Here is a 27,409-nt window from a genome sequence, read left to right on the forward strand (position 1 = left end):
TTAATGCAGTGTGTAAATTTCCTCTTTGAAGATACTACTTGCATTGTCACAAGGCATTCATGTATTCAGCCTAACCAGCAAAGGGTCTAGGTAACTGGCACAACATTGTTTGGAATTGCCAGAGGATGCAGCAACTGATAATTTACCGTGATTAATTTTGGCTTGACAATCTCACCGTGCTGGCTAGAGAACTTGTGTCTGTCCCCGAGTCCCCTGGAATTGATTTGAATGGAACTGAAAGTACACTTGTATGCGCTGACAATTTAGGAGACAAATTTATTATACATCTGTGTGTCTGCATGTATGCATGCGCACACACTAGCAGACATGCACCTGTATAAACATCCCTTGCACAATGCACATGTATATGCATGTACCCCCCCCCACCCCCACACCCACATACACCTGTTATGTTCCAGTTCCAGATACTGTGATTATACACAAATGTATCAGGCCTGAGAGTGTGTTCTTTGAAAATATATCTGTTTTTATCTTTAAAAATCTGAAATTATTTAAACCATACATACTTCTGTACGCAACAAGTGTAGACAAATATCTGGAAGTTGAAAAAAAAATATCTGGAGACCGACTATCTGGTCTCTCACACCCCTGGTATGTATACTCCAATCAAATGTGAAACTTTTTTTCATAACAATAGACTTGCAGAATCAATTATGCACAACAGAAACTCGTATCAAATAATTGGTCACTACAATATTTTATAATGGGGAAAAAAATCAATTGCCTTTTTATCAAAAGCAGAATACATACCGGTACATCAAAAATAAAATATGTACATTATTCATAGTTCAACAACTTGTAATTGCCCATTAAGCTATATAACAGTAATTTTAGAATAATAAAATGCATACCACTGCCATCTTTAGCTACTTGAAAATCTTGTTTAATTTGAATAATGTTGGGGATATTGTCTTGTTTTTAAACAGTTTTTGAGATTCACCATGTAGTTGGAGAGTAGCAAATGCACAGTATACATGTGGATCCAAATCACTCATAGATTCATGCCGAAAGTCTAACTCTGAAAAACACATCAGCGTCAATCGCTAGTGCACGGCTGCAGACATCATGGTTTTGTTCTGAATTCAGCAAAATGACACCTTTGGTCCGTATAAAAAAATAGTAATCTACTAATCTACCCTATCAATGTCTGTTTTGCGTCAAAATTGGCCAATCAAATAAAATAAAATCCCTGATCAAACCTAAACAGAATTTTGCACTGAGAAAGAATAGCATTAAATATTTGTGAAAGAAACAAGCATTTTTACAGGAATTTGATATCTGAAAAACAAATTTGATAATATAACATGGGGTGATCAATCATGTCATAGAATATATACATATCGGCATCGCATTCAAAATTAAACACCAACGGGACGCCGATATAGGACACATAGATTTGCTGTTGTTTGTGTATTTTTGACACTTTTTAATGGCATTACAAAGGCAACAAGGCAATAATCCCAGTTGCCCAGTTAAAAATATCCTCCCCCTCCTTAAGTGTGAGTTCTTAGCATTTTACACACATTTATTTTTGAAATTTACTATAATATAGCCATCCTATCTCAACAGTAAAAAACACATTTTGAACGGATCCGTGTCACTTGTGGGACTCCCAAGCTCAAACACACTGGTTGATTCTGTACACCAAACATCCTGCTTCAAAGTGAGCAAAACAACTGCCTTAAACACTGTCCAATGAGCTACTTCAATTACTTGACAAATAACATACAACATTTTTTCCTTTCTCAGAAAGCAGGCTAGCTTTATTTGAGCATTTCATTTTATAACTGATATCACTTACTGGGAAACGATGTCAAAGTGAATTTTTGTAAACATTATTTTTAAGAAAGAAACACACAGATCAGTCAATATGGAGCTCTACTTTTCCATTTCGCTGTTTCATTTTTTCTTCAAAGGAAAAAAGGCCTCAAAATCCCTGAACTATAATAACAAGTGCCTGGAAAAAAAATCCAGTTTTGTCACCCTGGTCTTTGTTGAGAATTCAGGTGTGAACTGTCTATGCATATGAGTACTGTGAATATATTCAAGCTCAAACGATACAAACTAGTATTGTGGCGATTAAAAGGAAATGGGAGGAAACACAATACATGTACATGCCCCCCCCCCCCCATGTGCAATAGGCCTACTAAATAGTCTGGTGATGACCACACCTACATGTATTAATAACTATTACATGTACTACTACAGGTATTTCAACTAATTTTTGTGCATTGTGGAACCATAAGACTCCTGTATTTAGAGTCTGTGGTGGGACACACAGTACAAGTGCAGCTTTGCAGGCTCGATTAACCAAGTGAACACATGCACCAGTGGATGTACGGTATAAACATTGCCTCTGTGCATGTGAAATTTACTCTGTACATTTACTTATCTGCCTTCTTTTTATAGGAATAAAGATTATCTGTGCATGTAGATATATTGTTCAAATCTACCCCCTGTTCGCAAGCAACAATACACCCACCAGCTGACACCTATGCAGAACTCTAATCACACTAATGGATAACATTATTGAGTCGACTACATGTACATAAGAAAACGCTACAGGTGTATGCTACATGAAAAAGTAAGTTACATGGTGGCCGAAAATTATTTGAAAGAATTCCTGTAGAATTATTTCTCTCTGGGGGTAAGACTGACAATTTTGAAAATCTATTACCATTTTTCACCCAAATTGCATTGCCCACAGAGTACAAATCCGAGTCCGCAGGTTTTCAACAGTGGGGAGGCCCCGGGTCTCGATTCCCTCGCCTGTTCAAAAATTTTCGAGGAGCGATCCCCGTGCCCCCTCCTTTGCACACATCACTGTATTTAGTTAAACTGAATTGATCTTTATGTAAACATTTTCCATCTCCTACTCCTCCACTGTGTACTTTTTATAATTCCAGGCTTCCCCCACAATTTAAATTAATAATTTATACTAAAGATAGAAGATAATTTGGATCCCCTTCAGTGCTGCTTTAATTCCTGTCCTTTCCCAACCTGCTGAACCTATTGCTCACACCAATCTCATCTCAGAGCTTCACTGTTGCTTCAAGTACACACACACAGTTAACGTTCTATACAATGTACATGTATGTACCAAAGTCAGTCAGTAAGCTCATGAACCCTGCACCCTGGAAATTGGATTGTGAACTGCTGCAAGGGATTCAAGGCCCACTTCAATAATCGGAAATCATTTAGCGAGTAAGCTCTGCCTGTATGCATAGGACATGTACATAGTAATCCAAGTCTGCCAGTACGATTATCAATATCAGTGCAGTGGTGGAGAAATATTACAAAATTCACGGAAAACTCCTCCCAATAACTGGAACTTTACAGGGAGATTCCCTGGATGGGTGTCTCTATTGCTTTCCCATTTTCTAAGCGCTGTCTCAGCTTACTGCTTATAATACCCGTCCCCTTGTATGTATAATTCAATTGTCACTACCTGCCTAAGGTGTTAAATCAGACAAATTGCATAGTGCCTGGATGCTTAGGATAGCCAAGCTACTGGATGGACGGACGGATGGACATCATACACACAGTGTTCACTTAGTGTGATTTCGTCCAAGTTCTATCCCTGTGTGATTCCAGACAATTTATCTTTTATACAACATTCACATTTCATTAGAAACCATCTGTGAATAGCATCAGCTCTTTCATCAAATTTTATTCACTCCAATGTTGTTGCACACTGCAGAAACATTTATTTGAATGATAACATTTATTTTGGTTGCTAAATTTTCACAACTCGAAATTCTCTGTACACCTCAAATTTAAGAAAATGAACAATCTAATGGATCAGAAATACTTTGATGCTAGTTAATCTTTCTTGCTCTTTCTTTCACACATATTTTGCAAAATGCATAAAATATGAGCACTGTGAAAATTTCTTAATGTCAAATACTAGTGCCAAGAAGTACCATTCAACCTTTCTGGTTTGAACTGTTAAAAGCTAGTAACTTGCTGCTTGGATGCAAGGATGCATGTGTGAAAGAAGGGCTGCATAGATCTTTGAAATTTGATGTTTAATCGATCCCACACGCATCCATATACATCCTGTGACATCCGCACAAATTGTGTATGTGTATGTGTACCCTCATGGCTGGACAGATTGCATGGATGACTTTGCTGGATGTCGCTAAAATCATTGATAAGAACAACGTTTAGCTCAAAGCAATTCAACCTTTCATAACATAATTTAAACTGAGGAAAGCCATGCTTATTGTGCAAGCTTAATAGTAAGAAATGGATTTTAAACTGCTACCAATAAAGATACTAGACTTGACAATGCTTGAAGAGAGTCTGATCATGCCTTCGCTCATGTCTCATTAAGAATCACAAGACCTGTTCAGGCTGTTCAGTGTTCATCAGAGAACTGTAAATATATAGAGTCTAATGGCAGATTTTGTTTGCTACACAAATTGTAAGATATCACATCACTGACATCAAATGTTCACAAATATTACCATTGCCTCTCCCAGGCTTTTAAATGATGTACAAATCCTGAAAATAGCATACTGTGAAAATATTACATTTCAGTATTATTGAACACCCTGGAAGTACTTCCACAATAAGATGTATGTGTTGCTTCTCAGTTCTCAAGCTTTCTCACTACTCTGAATTTTAAAGTAAGAAGAATTTTAAGGAAGAAAAAATCCAAGTATGTAACAAGTAACTGAAACCTCTACATCTTCACCATTAACAGTGTTAGAACTGTATTATGTCACAAATCAAAGCATAAATTTTCTGGTTCAACTTAACATGTTAAGGCAGAAGCAGACATCCAAATTCATGCCGATTTCATGCTTTCCCTAATTTAAAGCGGAAATATTATGCAGTGGTAGGGTATACACATAGTCATATCGGGTTACACGCTGCGAACTGCATTTTATTCTGCCTCCTCAGGTTTAAAGGTACACTTGTATCTCACAAGATAATTCTTTTTGACACAAATTGAGGTTTTATTTAATATTTTCCTTTTTTTAAATGTTGTACTTTAAACTCTACTGATTGCCTATGGCTGAAACCCTGATTACTTTCCATAAATGCAAGCACACCAAGTGTTGTGTGTTTGGGATTAGAACTTTGCATGTTTCAGATTCTGTAAATTAGAGATTAGATACCTGGAGTCATCAAAGCTGAAGCCACAATACCTGAAGACCAATACTGATCACAATTTGTATCATTATAAATCACTGCAAGCCCAATCCTATACCAAATCTCATACCTAAGGCCCGGCAAAAAACGAGATCTCGCTTTTCACACCGCGAATCTCGCTATTTACCAATTATCTCGCATTTTAAGAAAGTTCCCAAGCAGTATACTTACTATAAAAATGTAGCTTTATGCCATACACATTTTGTAAGTTCACCGAATTCCACGAAATGAACTTCTCCATCGGAAAAGTGTGCAGAATTCAACAGCATTGCAACCACATTGCAAGTGCAAAAGCCAATGCTTTACTTAATAAAAATGACATTTCATTGCAAATGAGTTCAAGTTTAGGCCAAATATCATTATATTTATTGAATTACTGGAATATTTCGACTATAAAACATAATTCAAGGTCAAATTTTTGTCACTTTTTCTTCGACTCACGGCCGGCATCGGCAGTTCTGTTTACATGTTCAATCTAAACTGACCTAATCTGAACAATAGAGGGCAGGCAACATTTTTTATTTATTTATTTATTTTTTTAATTTTTCGTATTTTCTGGCGTTTTAAAGCTTCTTGTGCCATTTTTCGGGGGAAAATCTCGCTTTTCTCGCTTTTTAAAATTTTGGATCTCGTTTTTTGCTTCCAAAAATTGCGTTTTTGCCGGGGCCTACTCATACCCAACTCTGAAATCAGACCTTTGATTGTGGGGGTGAAGAACAAAATCTTGGAAATAAAACTAAGACTGGAACTAACTTTGTGCAACTTTGCTCTGGTGGTTCCAGATGCAACGTAGCAAAGTTGCAAAGAGTTAAAAGTTCCAGCATTAGATGGTCCTAAATCCAAGTCATGTCTCAACTTTCCTTCTTTGTTTTTTACCCACTTCCAGTTTCTTTACAAATGGGAAGGAAGGGGCCAAGTTTTAGGAAAACAAACCCAAGGATCGATGAAGCCCTATAAATGAAAAAAAATTATCAGGTAGGAGTTTAAAATGTAATTTGTATTTCTTGTAAATGTCACTGTTATTTTCACCTACATCCAGTTTCATTTCACATGGGGGAGGGGGTACATAATAACCTGATAGCGCTTCATGCATCATCTAGCCTAATCATTTCCATTTGAAAATATTTTGATCAACAGATACTCTACGCACACACTCAGTGATGATCACAAAAGAGAGAGGTGAAGGATGAAACTATATATGTTTCATAGGCTTCAACTATTTCCTTGTTTCTTCCCTAAAGACAAACTGCTTAACTGATTTTCTATTGAACGCAGTAGAGAGGGGTAGAAGATGATTAATGTCTAGGAACTAGCCAAGGTGGTGTCACAATTTTCTCAATACAATAACATTTCCTTTGTACACACAACACATGAAATACAAACCATGTTGAATGTAGTGACATTAACAAAATAGAAGCAAAATATATGGTATCCTTTACTATTTTTAAACCATGCTATCATCTTGATTTTTCTCAAAAATGTTGAAATGACATTATTATCAAGTATTGTTTATTATACCGTATGTCCTCTAATAGAGGCCGTCGGCCTTTCGCCATCTTGTGGGTATTAATGATCTGCGTGTTCATGCGTCGGACACTACGCGCAGGGCGCAGCTTGCCACGCAGCTGTTATCACGCATCAACACGGTGATTTTGCTGTTCATGCATGGAGATCAAACGAGCATCGCAGCGTGTACCCACAAGATGGCGGCATATGACGTCACACTGACGGCCTCTATAAATGCACATGGGGAGTGAAATTTTCGAAAATGGGGGTGTTTATTAGGTCATTTTTACAACAATTCCTGGCAAAATCGTTAGCCCAATAGTGTTCAAATACTACTAAATTAAGGAGATGCCAACCGAATATGATGGGACAGGGATATGGGAAGTGGTCCGATTTTAGAAGCAGGAGGAAAACCGGAGCACCAGGAGAAAAACCTGCATGGGTCAGCAACCAAACTCACATGTGGTAACGCGGGGAATTGAACCCGGGTCACTGTGGTGAGAAGTCCACTACACTAACCTGTTATCCCCTAGGATCAATGACTCTCTGATTTATGGTGTAATTTTCACCAATACCAATGCTATTACCATCGGGTGTGGACGGTGGTACGCTTACTTACACAAGATTCAGGGAGTTAGGGGGGCTGGAGGTGTGTTTATTAGGAGGCATTTATTAAAGGTTATACTTATAGATTTAAATGAGGAATGGATTCAATCAAGTGATCCAGGCAAGTGATTTCCCACCCAATTGGAAAATTACTTCACTGCCACAAGTCCGTCCAAATATTAAGATTTGGGAAATTTCATATTCGTCCTTTAAATACTTCAAGTTGGGCTGCCTGACTAACTTGATGTAGTGTTCACCACACCTATGGTCTGTAATATTGTAGCAACATTGCACACCAATTTATTTCACAGCTTGTCTACTAATTGCACGCAGACTGGTCCTCATGCATAGACAGTCACATGTACTCTTCATCATCCTCATTTGTAACAAACCGGCCGACCACCTGCGATGGAACTTGATGATTAAAAACTTCCCCATTGATAAACACTGTTATGATTTATCATCATGATTTTGCTTTTCTGTACAGGACATTCCTCAGGCTACAATAGATGTAAATCTAAAACAATTGCAACAAAAAATGTTTACATTTATTTGGGAGTGAACACAATGAAAGTAAATCAAGGCAAGTTAGCTGGAGACGCTTTCTACATGATAGTGACATGGACAAATCCAAGCGTTGTGGAATGGTGCAAAATGTCTTTTCTTTCTAATGTAGCAGCCAAACATGTATTAACAGCACAAGGTAAATAGAATCTATTTTTGGTAAGTGAATAATTACGGTAGGAGAAGCTTTTCCAAACCATCCTAATTTCCTGAATGATGCACATAGGAGCAAAATTGTTTTACCAATAGGCTCTTAAAATCATTATTTTAGCGACATTAGAATAACTTGATTGCATCACAAAGATCTGTGATCAAAACTCCCAATGTCCTTAGCCCGACTCTGAAGAACATACAGTAACAAGTATAACAAATATAACAAGAATAACACTGATGAATAAAAAGGCTAAAAATATCAAATCGTTTCAATGGGTGTTTTTTACAGTCTTGTTTATGAAGCTTCTGTGGCTTATTGGTTAAGGCACAGGGCTCACAAACCTGAAGTCCTGGGTTCGAATCCTGGGTGGGATCACTTCTGCAGTTAACTCCTTCAAAAGCATGTTGCGATGTCATTATGCAAAGAACTTGAATCTTCATGTGAAAATGTTGACGCCTCTCAGTTTGTTGACAGTTGCCCTGGGTCTTGCAAACTTCTCTCCCAGTTTTGCCACATGACCGCAGACGAGGTCCTAGTTTTTTGGGGTTTTTTTTTTGTATGTCGAAACTGCTAAAATATCAAAAGATCTTGTTTTCAACAACAATCAACTTACCTGTAACAGGGGCCTCTATATCTATCATTGTTTTCTCTTCTCGTAATAATGCTGCACCGTCTTTTATTATTCTAAGTGCTACTTCGTCTTCTAATCGTCCTTCAAGGAGGAAGTGTTGTTTGAGTACATCTGGTCTAGGTTTGCCTGCTGGGTCGAACACTTCTTTCATTGTCAACCGTCTTGTTGGTGGATATGGTACACCTGAAAGAATTCAAAAGTTGATCAAGACATTAATTATCAATGATAATGACATCAACAAATATATATTTCTACTCACTCAATTATGCAAATTAGTATGATGAGAAGCAAGCCATAGCAAGGTTGAAAAATGTGGGGTGGCCAAAATACAAATATATGCCCTAATTGAAATACATGTATAAAGAAAAACATAACAAATTTCTCAAAAAGTGGGGCGGCCATGGCATCCCCGGCCGCCCCGCTAGCTACGGCCCCGATGTGAACCTTTGAATAGTTTATCGACTAAATGTGACGTGTCATGTCAAAAGGAGACACTTTTGGGCAGGATCGTAAATGGAGAAATAGCCAAAAATCTGCCGGTGGGTGATTTTTTCACAATGGGGGTCTGTTGCGAATTTGTGATGTTCTTAATGTTAAAAATATTATCTAATAGTTTCAGACAGGAATATAACTGGCATCTTTTATTTTTTGAGACATTTTTCAAATTAATTCCTACTCTCAACATTGTCAACAGTCTTTTTAAAGGCCGATATCTCAATTTCCAATTTTATAATACCATAACTTCCGAACTCAATATCTTCGCTTAGGAATGTCCGATTTCATTGGGGAAAAGCGGCGTTGTGGAGCAAAATATCTCTATATTTACGATTTGTAAAAAACTCAAAATTCATAACCTGCCCAAAAGTGTCTCCTTTTGACATGACACGTCACAAATATGTTCAAAATCTTACAATTTCATTTACAATTCCACTGTACATTAATGATGCAGAAATAGTTAACCTAATTTCACAAATTGGATTCTGGCATAAATTAGATTTTCTTTAAAAGGACCTATGATTCAACAAGAGTATATAGCAAATTTCACATTTGATTTAAAATGCACATATCGAATTATCATCACCATTCTTGGCAAGAGCATGATCAGTAATCTTTACCAGGCATCTCCACCCACCACTCTATCTGGGTCACTGACAGCTACCCTGGCCATACCAGGGGTCTGTAACATGACCTCAGCTTGAACTTTTCATGTTTACAAACATTTTCAATTCCCACATGTGCCATAACATAGGTATTTATAACTTCAGGTGACTTTGACACAACCATGACAACTGTGAGTGTACCATTTCCAAGGCTGACCTTGCCCATGTTAGTATTTAATATGAGAAAGTTGCAGTCATATTGCTCTGTAAAGCAGTGCATATCTAGCATTTGATCTTGCAAAAACCAGCAAGGGGCCAAAATTGAAGAAGCTAGGATAGGGATAACTTCTTCCATATTATTTACGTTGCACTTTAGGAAAGGGGGGAACTGTGGTATTACATATTATTTGCCCTTTATGATGTTGAACATTAGTGTTGGCCGATCCCGATCTGTGAATCGGGGATCGGTGCCGATATGGACTGCATCGGCCTTGAATCTGAATCGGCAGATGAGCTATCAGCTGCCGATCTAGCTTACCGATCTCTGAACTTGACAGTAATAAAAGTACACAACAATTCTTTGAGCTTACCATTACTTTCTTATGTAACATTACTACTATTTAATGCCAATATATTTCCAAAAAACGTTGTTACCACCGCAAGAATCATGTCGTTTCATACTGTATTTTATAATATTATCCACTCAGTGACAGTGACAACACTCCCGGCTGTACAGTGCGTCCCTGGGAAAAATTTGTAAACACTTTAACACTCGACACGCGTCGCCCTTCAATGTCGGGTTTCCCAAGGTGAATTTGAGGGCATGTTATTTTTAGAATCGCGCACATTCGCGCTATTCCTCGGCCTCACACGGACGATTTCATCTCTTAATCTCCGAACACATGAATTCTTTCTGTAAACAACTCTGCACAACCAATCAGGATGGGAATTCCGCGGTATTCCCCAATACGTCATATGCATAAATTATTATAATATCAATGGAGCTGATTTAGCTGCAGGGTCATCGAATCAATTCGCGCAGTGATTCGCCTAACTTGGTACACACGCAAATCAAAGTTGATTCGCGGAGAAGAAAGAAGAATAAAACAAGAGAAATGGATTAATGATTAAACTTCCGACAATCGGAGGCACTGAGTGAGTAACGCTGCGACTTGGGGTGTAAAATGGTATTTTATTTGGGTTGATATTGACATGAAAAACCTCTAAAAGCGGTCATCATATTACATAGTTACAGGTTTGGGAATTAAGCTTTGACTGTTAACATTACTGGGGCCCGACTTGAATGAACTTGTACTGGTTGTAAAATAACATTTAAGGAATCTGAATCGGGATCGGATCGGCCCGATCTGCTAATTTTCAGATCGGAGATCAGCAGATCCGATCTTGGGTTGGATCGGCCAACACTATTGAACATCAACTGTATGGACTGAGCTCTTTTCCTAGTTTCTGAACTTTCCCCTTACTGGTACATTGTATCTTAGGATCTCAATGGCATGATTTAAATCAAGGTTTACGCATGTATCCAATTCCCTATGTCCACTGTATTAAACTAAATTCAGTAAGGACTACCTTAATTTTGATCATTGCATTATGACCTAGCACTGAAGTATTCATTTTGGAAGGACACAATCAAAGTTTTGAAAACTTATACCACAACTATCCTTTCTCTGATATTCCTTGAACTTTGATTCAAAGCTTATGAACTATGACCAGATAATGATGAGAACACAGTTTGAAAGCCAGCCAACTAATTTAATATCATCTTATGATGGGTGACCGGCTGGCTGGGTAATGCAGCTCTCATTACAAACAAGCATGTCGCATGCTGCGGTGTGCACTTTAATATCAAAATCTTTAACATCCCCACTGCAACAACAACACTGATTGCCAACCAAATTACGTACCATGATGACTGTGACCAATGCGGACATTGACAAGAAGAGCATTGATGCCGATTCTTCTTTTGGCAATCATGACTAGGCCTGTACATACATGTGTAGGATAACATTTTAATTACCAGTAGTATACTCCTATGCAGCATACAGTGTGTGATATTTTTTAGTCTCAGGGATTTGCGGACAAACCTTCCCCCCCTTTTGACACACACAAAATGAAGTTTTTACAGCATTGCTGCACTTCATGACCTGTGAAATTGAATACACATGAGCTGATACATGCTCATGTAGGTCACAGATCTGTGTGTACATGCTCTCCTAAGGCAATGAAAGTGTACATCCTGTAAGTATGCATTGCATTGCATGTACATTGTACATGGATACCATGGTCAAGGGCACGTTTGGTAATGAGGTGAATTGATTGATAAATACCTGCCTGCTGCCTGTGTTGAGAAGCCTCAGCACTCTTTACAGATTACAGGAATTTGCTGACCATTGTGGCCTAAAACAAACCCAAATCCATTCAGCATCATTACTTTGAGGACACCGTGGCTCAGTGGTTACAGCCTTGGACTTATAATCTGAGGGCTTGCCCAACACACATAGGTTTGAGTCTCCCTCCCACCACTGTGTTGCGCCCTTGGGCAAGGTGCTTTGCCTCGCTCAGGGACTGCTTTTTGGAATATGTAGGAGTTCTTCTGGAGCCTACAAGGAGAGCTGTTTAGAGCATTTACAATAGAATGTAAGCAGAGAATGGTCAACTAAGGAGAGCTAAAATCACTCTCCTATATCAGATTTAAGGAGAGCACTAGAGAGCGAGCTCGCTCTCCTCAAAAGGCAGTCCCTGCTCGCTTGCCTCACCCCATTTAGGTGCATTAGGGGTAGTCACGGTTGTTGTTCTGATGAACCCTGCGCCATTTGTAGGTAGCAAACATGGTTCCAACTTATTCTAATGACGGCGGAATAGATGTAAAGCTCTTTGAAGCTGTTTACCGCATAAAGCGCTACATAAATATCTACATTAATCAGCCTATATAACCATCACAACCAGGATCAGAGGATCTGTTCCCCAAGTTTTGCTCAGGAGTTTGTGCTAAATGTTTCCAGAACCAGGTGAAATGGGGTATTCGGTTAATTCATTTAATCTTCCAATTTGTTAATTCTTCTACTACATCGGTCAATCTAGGGATGGATATCCATTAATTTAGGTATTGGCTGGCTAGCATGCCAGTCAGTCACTCACTCCAGAAGTCAGTCAATCAGTCAGTCGAGCCACTGACTGACATACAACCAATAGAGAAATGGGAGAAGTGGGTGCCGAATGGCTTTTATTGTGATTACAAAATGGTGGAGACTTGGTGTGTAATTTGTACGCAGCTTGCTGAAGCACTACCGACTCGGTGTGGCTTGTTGCGACTGAATCAGACTGTCACTAGTTCATCTATTGTCACAAATCATTTACCAAATTACCACACTACGTCGATGTTCAAAATGTTCATTTTTATTTTGTTGTTTGCGTTGTTTGCAATTATATTATTTTTCAAATGCTAACTGTTCTTGTCTACAACCCGGGATACAACCTCTAGCCAGCACTTTCTAGGTTGTCGATATGATAATTTTTGTATTTACTTGTTAATTTATCTAAATGCTATATTTGCTGTAAACCTTTGACGAGAGCGTACTTCCGCAATGTTGAGACAAGGCACAACATACATGCATGACAGATTTAACAAAACATATGATGCGTAAAGCACACATACTACGCGCCTTGTTAACATGCTTTCGTCAAAGGATACAGCAAAATACTATACCATCAATATTGTCTAGATCTTATTATTCTTCCTCATAATTCAAGGTCAATTTCCAGAGTCAATTTCTGAGTAACTAGGATCCAACAAAGCAATTTGCATTATTTGTATGCCTGCTTTAACACTTCATACATCAGGGGATTTCCCTTCCAGACACATTCTTAGAAGCCACAACACAATGAGAATGGTATGAAATTATTCACAATGCAAGTTTTGGATGAATTTCAAAACAGTTTTAGGTATAACAATTTAAAATGTTATGAAATAATAGAAATGTATATGTTGTTGTGGCTTCTTAGAATGTGCATGGAAGGGAAATCCCCTGACGTCTGAAGTGTTATCCAAGATGGCTGCCATCATCTACACAAATGAATATTTGAATTGAAAATGCAAGGAATATTGCAAATTGCACATAAATGTAATATAAAAATCATCAGAACTGCAAATTGACATTTATATTTAACAATCTGACAAAAGTTTCTACAGCACAATTTAAAAACAAAACCATTTTTAACCAAGACATCCCAGTTTCTTTACCACATACAACATGCACTAAGGATCAGAAGATAAACTCACAAAAAGTTCATATTAAATTTTAAAGGATTTTTACATACATTTTAATTTTAAATTTAAATTAGCCTATGCACTGAAATCATATTGAAAACAGATGGATATAGATCCTTTGTTCCGCTCGGCTCCATATCTTGTAAAATCTCATCAAAAGGTTCTGTCACATCCAGGGGGGGTACTCAAGTTTGGTTTTGGTAGGGACATGCCGCTGAGATTTTGGAAGTAGACCCATAAATATACCAATTTTTCAAGAAATTTGGACCCATTGATATACCAAAAGTCAAAATTTTCGGCCGAATTTACCCAAAATTGTCTTAGTTTTTACAAATTTTCCCTAAATTTTGGGAAAATTTTGACAATTTTGGCTAGATTAAGGAAAAATTGGACTGTTTTCCGAAAAAATTGAGAAAATTTTGAAAAAAGGACCCATTCATATGTATACCAAAATAGGCTTGAAAAAGGGGTCATTGATATACCAGAAGGCTGAAAATGCTACCCATGTTTGCGGCACGTCCCGTATGGTCATTTGTACTGAGTACCCCCGGGTGTCACATAAAGACAGACAGGCAGACACAGACAAACACAGACAATTTACTAGCATAGCTGCCAACATTGGAATATGTAAATGCAGAAGATTTCCGCGAAGTGTAAAAAAAGCTTAGGATGCCTTTGCGTGGGATCAGCGCCCCCGTAAGCTCATAGATGTTAGCTTTTTGAGACCCTTACAATAATGCCTTTCCAAGGCTACTCAACCTTTTTTTGAAAAAGGACATGACAGTGGGCATATAATTGATTTTCTTTTGATTTTTTAGCCAGATGGCTGTAAATGCAGAAGATTTAGCCAGATGGCTGCAAATGCAGAAGATTTTTAGATCTTCTGCATATTAAAATATGTTTTGCAAAAGACAGAAAATTGTCAGCAAATGAGGAAGTCTTCTGCAGGATCAAGAAGGGTTGGCAGCTCTGTACTAGAGGTATCTTTCTGGACAAGGTTCAGGCAACAAGCAAGGATGTAAGTAGCTGTTGAAAAAAAACCTGAAACAATGTGAGCGAAGCAGAATGCTTGATCAGAGCATTATCTTTTTAGCGAACGATAGGGACCTGGAAATAGGCTATGAGGGTATCACCCCCCTAAAAAAATGTTTGCTCTTTTTATGATTAAATATCATAATCCACTTCCTGAAATGTTTTTTTTTAAATTTGGAAATCTGTAAAAAAAAACGGAAAACTTAAATCCCTGAACAAGACCAATAATGGAGAAGCTTCCATTCAGAATTCCAAATTGAAATTTTTGAGGACTTTTCATACTTGTACTTTGATATAATCTTGTGCAAAGCCAATTCTTTCATAATCTAATTAACAGTCTGTATGGTCACAGAATTTGAAGATCTATCTCACATTTATCCAATTTTGTCTTATCTTTGAGAAGAGTAGCTGAATAAATCACAAGTTGTGTAACGGATTCACTACCGTATTATTTCTGGTTTTTAAATCTGGGCCACCGTAATACACAAGGCTGTGCCGAGTCAATAGTAATCAATAATAGTAAATGGACCCTAGCTGGCTTAATCTGTATAAAAAATGGAAAATAAATAATTTAACCAATTATGTGCATGCATAATGGCAGACATATTGCTCTTATAAATGTAGTGCAAACTGGTAGGATGTGTATAAAAATTAGCATTTTAAAATATTTGCTAAATTCTTAAGGAGCCACTATCTCATCAGCCTTCAACTCAGCGCATACTTACCTAGCCTTATCACCTTTTAAAGACACTAGCAATTGGCTAATGAAAATTTGTAATGAAAGGAAAATTTGGCCTTGAGGTCATTTAAGAATCAATGAAAATATTGTGCTGTCAAAATTGCGTATTCTGTTACATAAAGCTGACTGCATGTGGAAGCGACTATGCTATAAATGTCAGTGTCAGTGCCGTTTTATCCATTGATGGTATGACCATTAGCATAATGGTAATTTTATCAATATCATAATCAGTATGTACTCAATATAAAATTAATATTGTTTTTAAGCTTTCTCAAAACAGTGTTTAATGGGTTGAACTATTATGACAACTCTGGTGGGTTATGGCCTGGTTAAATTGTAGGGCTAAAAAGACAATGAAAGCATTCATTCATAAAATTAGTCGAACTAGAACCCTTTTTAAGGTCAATATACTTCCCTTTAATAGTCTTTGACCATAGATAGGGCAGTCTCCTTCACTATATGCTTTGGCATAATTATTCCATAATTTTCTAGTAGATGTGCATCAAAGAGGTTCAGTAAAAGAATTACTGTGAATCGATTGATGAATGTTCAAAATCAATCAGTCACAGCATAAACAAAATTCAAATTTCAAAGTACAACAATCAATCTAGATTTTTACCTTGCTGGAATCAAGATTGATTCTTGCATTGCTTGATATAATATTAACCCTGAGCAGTGTTGCCACAGTACGCAATTGGGATACTTTCACCGACCGTGGCTCAGAAAACCATAGTGCACCATGGCTCAGAAAAAGATACCACGCCTTGACAAAAATTGGGATACTTTTGCAAGTTTTAGGGTGTGACCTGCGTTTGGTGGTAAATGCCTTTCATTTTGCAGATATTTTCAAAGGTTCAAATCACAGAAGTGCTGACTTGCTAGATTCAAGTGTTTTTGTGATTTGTCCTCGGTTTTTGTATAACTGATTAATCTTGAAGAATGGTTATGGATGTGTACTCAATCCAGTAATCATGTGTCCAATTGGGTGATTTTTAGCTAAATTCAGTCCCGAATTCAGTTAAGCACCACATTTGGATTTTGGGCGTCTTTTCCTTTGACTGGAAATTGGGCTACATGAACCCCTCCTGCCGCCACCTTACTGTAGTGCTCGATGCGTCTTTGGTCTGGAAAAATGGCAACTCTGATCCTGGGATTTGCCCAAGAAGTCAAATTGACAGGTTATTGGGACTTGCGATTCTTAGGTTGAGGGTAAAAAGAAACACAATTGATGAGTCTTTCACATCAACTGAAATGAAAGTTCATAACAATTCAAGAACAAGATCAAGTCACAAGTACTCGGATTTTGAAAAGAACCCTGGGAGAGGAAAAGAGTGACATCTTGTTGATGAAAAACAAAATGTAAATGAAGTCTTTGTACAGTATATTCTTGAATACAAGCCACAAACCTTGTAGTTAATGCAGTATGTCATATTTTTACACAGAAGATGATGCATATCTGTTAATTACTTTTCACAATTAGCTAATAATGACAAATACATGTCACCAATATCTTGATAAATCCAGGGGCTTAGATTGTATCTGTATGACAGACAATTGATTCATTTATTTTCCAAGACTGGACATCCATCCACCTAATGAAAACTAATTTGATGACTATTAAAATTACTAATCATCATTGGTAGTAATATATAAATGCAAGCAATTGCAACTTATTGATCAATGTACTGTAGGCAATAATCCATAATTACTGGGTGTTGGATTGGGTTATGAAGGACGAGATCTTATTCTTGAAATATAATAAAAAGCTTTTAAAAAATAGCAACAATGAGTGATGATTCATGCTGGCCTACCTCAAGGTGTGAATAAATAAACAAACAATATTACTTGAGAATTTATTGATCGCCCTACACTGTCACCCAACCTTTAGTGCGCTGCCAGATAGATGATCAGATCCACAAACAGGCCTGGTCATACTCTTTACAGAAAATGGCTGATTCCAGGGATACTCAGTTTGAAATCAGTACAAGCCCTAATCGACCTATGTAAGCCATCACAGCCAGGATTAGCTTCGTATGGGTAAATAGAGAGCTTGTGATTTCCAAACGTACGTATTGATATGCCTGTACATCTATTCAAAATCCTGTCACATGAGAGTGATTTTGAATAGATTGCACAGACATATGATACGTATATTTGGAAATCGCAAGCTCTTTATTATGGTCCGCACAATTGCGGGGACAATTAGCAGTTCCCATAAGTCTTTTAAAGATTTAAAAATTTTGAGTACAGGTAACATACACATATTTTATCAACTCGACAGAAATGCAGAATACAGTAGAGTAAAAGTGGAAATATATTTGTGCTACATTACACTTTTCGAATAAATACAGAAATCAGCCTACTTTGACCTTGCCTATCCAAATGTAAGAACATCACCTTACAAAATTCATATTGGGCTCTTTGTTTCCTGAAAATTGTGTAACTATTGTAATGTCACTGTTATTCCCAGTTAGGACAAACTCAATCAATTAGGAAATTTAGCTAAATGTATAAATTTCTTAAAAAACAGGAAAAAAATTAAATTGAAAACAAAATTGTGAGCATATTTCTGTGACATCGGAAGTTAAATGAGAGCGAGGGTATAAATCAGAATCAATACACTACTTACCACATAGATCTATACACATGCACTTTACAACAGGGCCTTGCTGTAAACTGATATTTAAGAACTGTCGATATATTAGCTTCTTCACGCCTAGATAGCTATAGTAATGTGCGAATTGCAACCATATTTTCAATTTTCAAAATTGTCAACCCTAAGCTTATCCAACATGAAAATTACCTTGATGCAATGAGTAATTCTGCAAATTTAGTTGTTGCTGGTTATTGACTTTTAATTAAATTGCAAATTACACACAAATTCTTCCAGACCAGTAGTTGTGAAAATTAAATTTCCATTAAAAATATCCCGACTATAACATGTATAACAGCAGAGTGCAACTTTCCATATGTCACAGATCTTAAGGTTTAGGGAAGCTTCAATAGATACATGGGACATGCATATTAAAACAGATCCATGATGAACACACACAGGCTTACCATCTCGGTCTGCTTGCTGCCTTGCAATGTTTCTGCCGTACTTCTTTTTCATAACAAGACTCCCCTGCTTCATATTTTCGCAGAGTTTGTTGAACTCATCATCAACACATATTATGCCATACTAGCAAATTTCATTTGCAAATTATGTGACCTATTTTGTGAATCATAAATCAATCAATTTCATATTATTTTCTTTCAGAGGCTATGTAGTATGTATACCAAATTACCGATTTGTGTCTGTGCCAGAAAAGCAAGCCTAGAACATTTCCTTTTCCTTCTTCAAATGCATGCAAAGGATTCAATTGGCACACTTTACATCAGAATCCAAACTTGCCTGCCATCAAATTGGGCATGGCACGCCCCATAACATTTCCTGTACTTCACATTTAAGGTTGTGTTGAGTGTGGTACTGGGTACACCTTCTTAATTTGTTTTTGTGATTTTTTGTCTCATTAATGTGGACTTAGAAGCATTTTGTACAGGTATCCTGGCTTTCAATAACACTTCCCATGCAACAATTATTTTTGTTTATGGTGATCTTTTGTAATTTTTTATTTTTTTTTTGTGATTGCAATGTAATTCTTTTTTGTGTGATTTCTTTAAAAATAAAAACACAGAAACATAAAAAAACACTTCCCATGCAACCTTTTGTGACTTTGGTCTACTCGAAATTTTAGATGATGAATATATTTTGCTACTACATGCAATCTAATTTTGAGCAATGTTGTATGTAATCACTAGATTGACACAAAATCAGAACTTTTCTAGTCCTTTGTCTTAAAACAACATGAATTTAATTTAGCAAATCTTTCCTGTGCATTTTAAGTTTCACCTCACATAGTCCTTTACAATGTGCTACGCACTTGTTATCACAACAGGCAAAGAATATTAATTTTAATTTCATGTGTGCAAGTTATGTTCCCTTCCTTGTGTAGAGGTAATTCTGTCTGTCTGTACACACATGCCTACTCCCAAGACATACCACTACAGCTAGTTTAGCAAAGTAAATTTCACTCCCGCTTTTTTTTGTGTGTGCATTTCAAACGTCAAAATAATTATCACTTTTCGTGCATATCAGCTAATAATAATGGCATCACCCAAGTGACACATTTCTGTACTGTCTCTCTTTGCATACACACATGTTTGGACTGTGTCTCTTGAGATGAGGCTAATGACTTGGCTTGCTCAAAGCTCTGGAGTAAAGTCATGCACAAGCAAGGATTTTGATCTTGTGCTCGCTTGCATCAGTATGCGATGAAAATAAGGAAATGAAAACCATGTTAGCTCGGCATCCATACGTACATGATGCTACCCAGGTTGGTAGCGGAGAGATGCGCAGTCACTGGTGCAAATTTGCCAAATGGGTAAGGCTACATCCCATGGGTCGCTTGCTAACGGACTGATATGCTTCCCCCCAGATAATTAAGACAATCGTGTTGAACCTAGGGCCACCTCATCAATCATGCATTCATGGCAATACTTGGTGACAACAACGATATATAGTGATAGAAAAAAGCAGGACTTCTACTAGCTACAATGCACACACACGCAGCACATGTGGATGAGAGGCAATCAAAACATAAGGCCATAACGTGATCTTGACATTTAAATAAATGCACCATCGTTTTCTCCTCGATGTGCGTACATGTACGATTAGTATATGATGAATGCCTTACATGTGTGAGACAATTTTACTGGGCATTGCAGACATTGTCAACATTTGTACAAGTAGCATTTATGAAATGAACTCAAAAATATTCATCGTGTAGCATTTTAAAAGTTGAATCATAATCAAGATGATTGTCAAATTTGCTGATTTTATTTTAAAGCCAAGATGCAAGCTTCCTGTTTGACAAAACAAAATCGGATGAGTGGAAATAAATTTACATCAAAAAGTCATCACAATATATATGAGGATATAATTTCTGGAAATCAGGAAATCCTCAGAGCATGTTTTCTATAGATTAATTGAGTAGCCTGGTGAGGTACACTGATCAATATATGGCTTTTGTTTGAAGCAAATCGGACATCGAGTTTTCATAATACATCAATTTATATTTTCTTTGTATCTTATTGTTTTTATCAATAATCAATGTACATGTAGTTAAGGGGTACTACACCCATTGATTTTTTTTGCATTTTTTGCATTTTGTGAAGAAATTACAAAAAAAATTGGACAAAGTGGTATGCAAAATGAAGGGGCAAATCTTCTCGTTTTATTGGTGGCATCGGTATCAATGTAGATTACATGCTTTTGAAGATAGAAGCCAAAAGGAGGTACATCACTGATGATTTAAATTCACTTCATTTTGGAAAGCTTACTATTAACGGATTTCGTTAAAATTTTGGATATGTGTTGCTAACACATGAGGGAAATAAAGTTGATATGTAAAATGGGAATAAGTGGTTCCTGATTTCTTTTATGACTTCATGAACTTGGTGCTCCACAACTATCAAAAAGGAACTGGTTAAAATGCTTCTATTTTCAATGTTGAGCTATATTTTGTATTTTTAACTTGCGACATTATTTCACTGAAACTTAATTAAGCCATAGGTAACAGGTTACCACAACCATGCTACAGCAATGTTGAAAAAAATTGTATTTCTTGTCACCTATACCACCATATTGGGTAGTTTTCCGTAAGCTTAGCTTTTGTGATTTTGGTAACTATTTTATACTTATTTGTGAAATCCGTCTCAACTAGGCATTCTAAATTGTACTCACCATTTACATCCCAAGGTATATTAGTATATCCACCTTGCACTTCTCGATATATATCCAGTTAAAGACAGAATATCAAAATTATGCCTCATTATGATAGCACAGACTCTCACATGTGTATTCAAAATTGATGCTTACATTTGACCTGAACCAATTGCCCTATAACCTGACATACGGTGACCTAATAGCCTTTTCTTCTCCTAACAACACATTATATAATTAAATTGACTAATGACTATACATCCATTGTATAAGTGTTTATTTAATTTATTCAGTGTTATATCATGGTTATATTTTGCATGCACCACTAGATTTTCTATAGGCGTATAACAAAGGATTTAATGTATTCTATTCATGTACTCTACTTGAACATGTTCAAAAGAATAAATTATGGTTTGTTATGAAACACAGATCTGAGTTACTAGGTTACAGTAAACAAAAAATATATAGGGCTAAAATGACTTACTAAAATGATTCAAATGCACTTTGTATGTAGATATATTTTATAAGTTCAGGACATGAGGTGATGAACATATTTATGTACGTCATAAATTTGCAAGAAAAAAAAGAAGAGGGGTACTGATGAAAATCAGGGTGTTATTCCCCCTTAATGAGCTAAAATGACTGTAAAAAAAGTTAAGGTAAAGGAGACGATCCTGTATAAACAGTGAACAGAGTGCCCATCTCTCTTTCATTGGCGATTGGGCCAGACTCCTCCATGTAATGTTGCTATGGGGGGATCGCTACACCTCCTCCACAGCGAGTCTGTTACCTTCCCAGCATTTAAGAATGCTGGTACCCATTTATACACCTGGGTGGAGAGGAGTAATCGAGATAAAGTACCTTACTCAAGGGCACAACACGATGGCATCGCCGGGGTTCGAACCCGCAATCTTCCGATTATGGGTCGGAGCCCTTTCGCTAAACCACTGTGCTCCCAAAATGACTGGAAAGGCTCATTATTAATATGTAGTTTTTGCCAATAATTTGCTAAAAATCCATGCATTGGTGTGCCGCTCCGCTTGCAGACAAGTGCAAGCGTCACCCGGAGCGTCACGCCGCTCAGCGGCAAGCGGTAGAAAGTATGAAACCAACATAACCCATCCTTACCTAGGTAATTATACATCCCCAGCACAACTAAGCTTTACCCTAACCCAACCCAAAACCCTTGCTCTGACCTTAGAATAGGCAAATAATTGATTTCACCGCAAAATCTATCCCACCGTTTTAAAGGGCTTCGTCAAGCGTGCATTTGGACAATCACACGCCTCATCAGTCACCAAAAAGCATGCCTTGACACATCACACACTCTGGATTCTTTTTAAAAATTAAATCGTAACTCTTGATCATGTATACCTGTAAATAACTGTAGACTGTGAAGATTTGCAAGAATCAACTCTGATTCACACACAAAAAGTATTTTATGAGAATTGACGCATGTACATGTAGAGTCTCGCCACTGTTCTAACCCTGTTTACATAAAGCATCTAGTGATTGCAAAGCATCGTTATTCGTTATAACCTATAAACAGCCAGTCGACCAAACACGGACTAAAAAAATCCACGCATCCTATAAGAAATCCATCACTGACCAAAGGACAGGTGGTACGGTATCAGTCTGTACGCATTACATGTAGGATTGCAATGTACATGCTCATCTGAATACACAGTTCTTTGACCCCAATGTGTTTGTACATTCATGATAAAGTCATTTGAATGTCTTGGGTACAAAAACTCACTACTTCCCAACTTGAGGTCAAATGTTCAGCTATGATTGTGACTAGAGGTCAATGAACTGTGCCGTCTGCCATTGGAGATGAAACCATTCAGGTCTTATCCATTATTCCACATTTCATTTGCTCTATTTGTCTCACAATTATGTCTTTTTGTGTATGCACACATTGACCTTAAATGCACTATATAAATACTACATGTAGTGGCGAAATATGTCACATTGATAAAGACATCCTGCTGACTAGACTATGCCATAGTCGATTTTTGATAAATAAAAATTGTGACAGTAAAAGTAAAGTATACGTAGGCTTATATTATTGAATGCAACATATCATAATGGCATAACTATAATGGCACTTCAATACTGAACAATTCTAATTTTAGAATCTGCCGTTTATTACGAGTTAAAAATCGACTATGGACTTTCACTTTTAAGCAGAACTTTACCCAGGGACTTCGTTCTCTAAAACACACTGTCAATCATACTTGTTTATCAATCAAATCTAACCACAAGACTAAGCATGGTGGTACAATACGCGCTAGATGCGCACGTTCATCCACCAACTTTCGCCAGCACAAAAGCGCCGCATTCCAAAGATAGATGTGTACCATGTATAGTTAATGGTAATGGTTCGTGTCGGGAGGATTTAAACAATAACGAGATCTGGGCGACCAATTACAAGCCAGATTCATTTAAAGATGCATTACATCATGACCAATTTCAGTTAGGCCAGAAATTGGCCTAACTCTCCATAGAGTCCCATGTTAAAAATGTTAACCGGAATCCAAAGTCAGTAGTCCACTTGGGAATCTAACATACAGAGGGAGTGACTGAAAAGATGATCAGTTGTGAAAATCTATCAATTGTGAACAAATTAATTAAATCTGAGTTTTAAGCTTAAATGCAATATCCAGAGTATGAACAATCATGACAATGGGCAAGTGGACTACAGAGTAGTCTACCTGCTGACTTATATTTAATAACATGATTAAAAAGAAGTTTCAAAATGGTTTCATAAGTAGGTTCTAACCTTGTACAATGTACAAAAATGTATGAAGGAATTTGACTTTGTGAGTTTGTGAACAAGCCTCAAACAGCTCTATTGAAATTGATCTTTGTTGCAAACCTATAACCTATTCATTATGATCATACTTGAGCTGTTGTTAAAAATGTGTACTTTGTGTAGGGAATTCAGATAGCTCAATAAATGCATGACTTTTAAAATCAAATGATTCAGTATCAGCTGACTCATCATCAATCAATCAAGTCAATCAATCAATCCAACAGCAAATCAATCACACTACATTTATCTGGTCACAGTTTGCGATGTGTAACTGAAAGTAGATTTTCGATCACTTTTTAAAAGATTATATTTTAAAATTCCAAACTCGTTTTAGTTAATTATTGTTCTTCAAATCATCGGCATTGGGTAGAGAATAATTTTATGTTAAAGGTCAACCTCTCAATGCGGTATTGCCTCTTTTTGCATGTTTTCATTGTACTGATACACTCACTGTGAGTCCTCTTACTGTAATTACAAAATAAATACAATTTAGAAGACATTAATATTGAATCAATACTTGGCTGGCAGAAACATTATGACCTCTCCAATTTACAATCAAATGATAACCATTACTACACAAACCCATTTTACAAATCCCTACTTTACATCTTCCTGTTATAATGATACACATGTAACTAAACGTTGCGCTATTTTCACAATTAGCGCCAATTTCGGAATCAGTTTTATGACATAATTTGTGTTGATCTAAAAGCAATTTTGGCCTCCAAGGCCTCCAATATCCAAAGCCATCTAATGATGCATCTAGCTTTTCAAATTTAAACGTAAAACATGCAGTCATAAAATCAACAAAATTTAAGTGGTAGTAAAATTGAGTCTCCATTTTGAACAATATTGACATTTTGCATGAAGAGCACCAGATGCCAATAATCATGTGGTAGTAGGGATCAATTTGTCCATTTCATTATCAATTTAGAAATGACATTACTAACTCATCCAGTACAGGTGCACCCATCCAGGCATGTTGGATGCATGCATGCGTGCATAGATAATTAATTACATACATTTTTCAAACTATGCTTTTCGAGGGAACTAGTTTATTTGGTTTTTTTATGTGTATACGACCATACAGGGTACATAAACTGCCAGGGACTGCCTTTTGAGGAAAGCGAGAGCAATCGCTCTCTACTGCTCTCCTTAAATCTGATATAGGAGAGTGATTTTTAGCTATCCTTAATTGACCATTCTCTCCTTGCATTCTATTGTAAATGCTCTAAACAGCTTTCCTTGAAGGCTCCAGAAGAGCTATTTAATGCTCTCCTGCAAATTCCAAAAGACAGTCCCTGAACTGCCTTTTTCTTTTAAAACTGGGAACAACTTGCATAATTTCCTTACGAGTTATGTGCTGTGCGCCATGTGTATACAAACATGACCGCGGAAATGATAAACAGTCACCAGCCCTTGAATTAACCCATGGGTGCCACTTTTAAAATGAACAATAGATACATTTCTTCTGAGTTGTAATGTAAGGGAAGAAATCAAAACTTCGACCGGCGGTTGAACCGCATTCCATTGTTTAGAACAATGGAAACCGGCTCCAACCAGACGGAACTGCCCAGAACCGGTGGTCGCCCGCCGATCCAGTTTTGATTTCATCCCTAAGTCTGACTGTGTCTCTTTCCCAGGCCTTGCCGTTTCTATCACTTGCCACCGCTCTCAATTTCTAGCGAGCGATTTTCCACTCGCCAAAGACACTAAATATCGCTCAGCGAATCGCCAAAAATTGAATCGCCAAGTATGAATGATCTTTCGAGTGATTCGACCACTCACCTAGCATCATGCTAGCGAGTGATTGACCACTCGCCTTTAAAATCTAGACGGCAAGGCCTGCTTTCCATTACTTTTCAAGCATTTGTGGGGACCCATTTCAATTGATGCAATATTGTACAGTATTATATTATCTTTTTGTTGTGAATAGGCACAGACCTCAGGCACAGGATCTGTACTTCAAAGACTTACAATACATGCTACATGCACTATGTGTATTATAATGTACTATGTACAAGCATACTAACAGGCTCAGCATACAAACAGCTGAACATACATTTTTATTTATGTTGACTTGGGAGTTTGTTTCTGCAGCAGCCATTGCAAGGGTAGCCTCATCACAATTGCATGACCTTTCACCTTTCTCTTCTGAACTTGAGAGCTAAGTTCAAAACCTTAGCCCTTCAATCAACATTCATGAATCTCAACATAACAGGAAAGTATGTAGTCTGCATGTAACAATAAATAGCAGTTACCCCAAAAGAGAGACTATTTGCATAGTAGAAACCCAACTGTGTGCGAGGGTTCTGTAGATTGATTTCTACAAGTTGTACAATTTGCGCAACAAAATTCCCATGCTACATAACACTACATGAAGGCCTTTCACTTGAATTATGTGTTTGGCTGAGACACTTTTTGACAACTTTTTATGTTCATGATCTTGGCAAGGTTTGTACATTGTTGTACCCAAGATACATGTACCAGTAAAATGTATGCTTATTATACCAGAAAACAGTTTTGTTCACGCAATCATGTGATGAAAATTGAACACAAATTGTGCACAAACCACATTATATAATGCATGTTGCTCATCAAGCAAACCCCTTAACTACATTAACACCAAGCATCTTTCATAACAATTAACATGTTTTAATTTCCTCTGAAACACCTTCCTTTCCTTGAGCCAGTCACTTCCTTGAGACACAGTGCATGACAGTTTGCACTCATATAAGTCATATTGCACCGGTGTTATTCAAGTTTTTGAACCTCAAGCCTGAAGTTTGAAAATTGCTGGCGAGTGACAAATCACTCTCCTCAAAACTTGCCAGGTGAGCTGTAGGCGAGTGATTTTAATCACAGTTTGTATTATATTATTACACCAAATGTAGGCGAGTGATAAAAAGATCTCCTCAGCTTCATTTTAGGCGAGTGATGGCGAGTGATCGCTCTCACTCGCCTCAAAAGACAAGGCCTGGAACCTTACAATCATACACACACTATGTACATTGAAGAAACCACAATTG

The 27,409-nt window shown here is 37.2% G+C and overlaps 1 protein-coding gene across 1 annotated transcript in view; it reads right to left on the reverse strand.

Moving 5' to 3' along the window:
- The window catches only part of LOC140171244 (protein phosphatase 3 catalytic subunit alpha-like), a 182,946-nt gene that overhangs the window by 148,870 nt on the left and 6,667 nt on the right, over positions 1-27,409 (reverse strand). Inside the window, 1 exon segment of the mRNA XM_072194473.1 lies at positions 8,625-8,825. Within this exon segment, the coding sequence (XP_072050574.1) occupies positions 8,625-8,825 (201 nt within the window).

This window comes from Amphiura filiformis, chromosome 15, assembly GCF_039555335.1.
Source record: "Amphiura filiformis chromosome 15, Afil_fr2py, whole genome shotgun sequence".
Taxonomy (NCBI): domain Eukaryota; kingdom Metazoa; phylum Echinodermata; class Ophiuroidea; order Amphilepidida; family Amphiuridae; genus Amphiura; species Amphiura filiformis.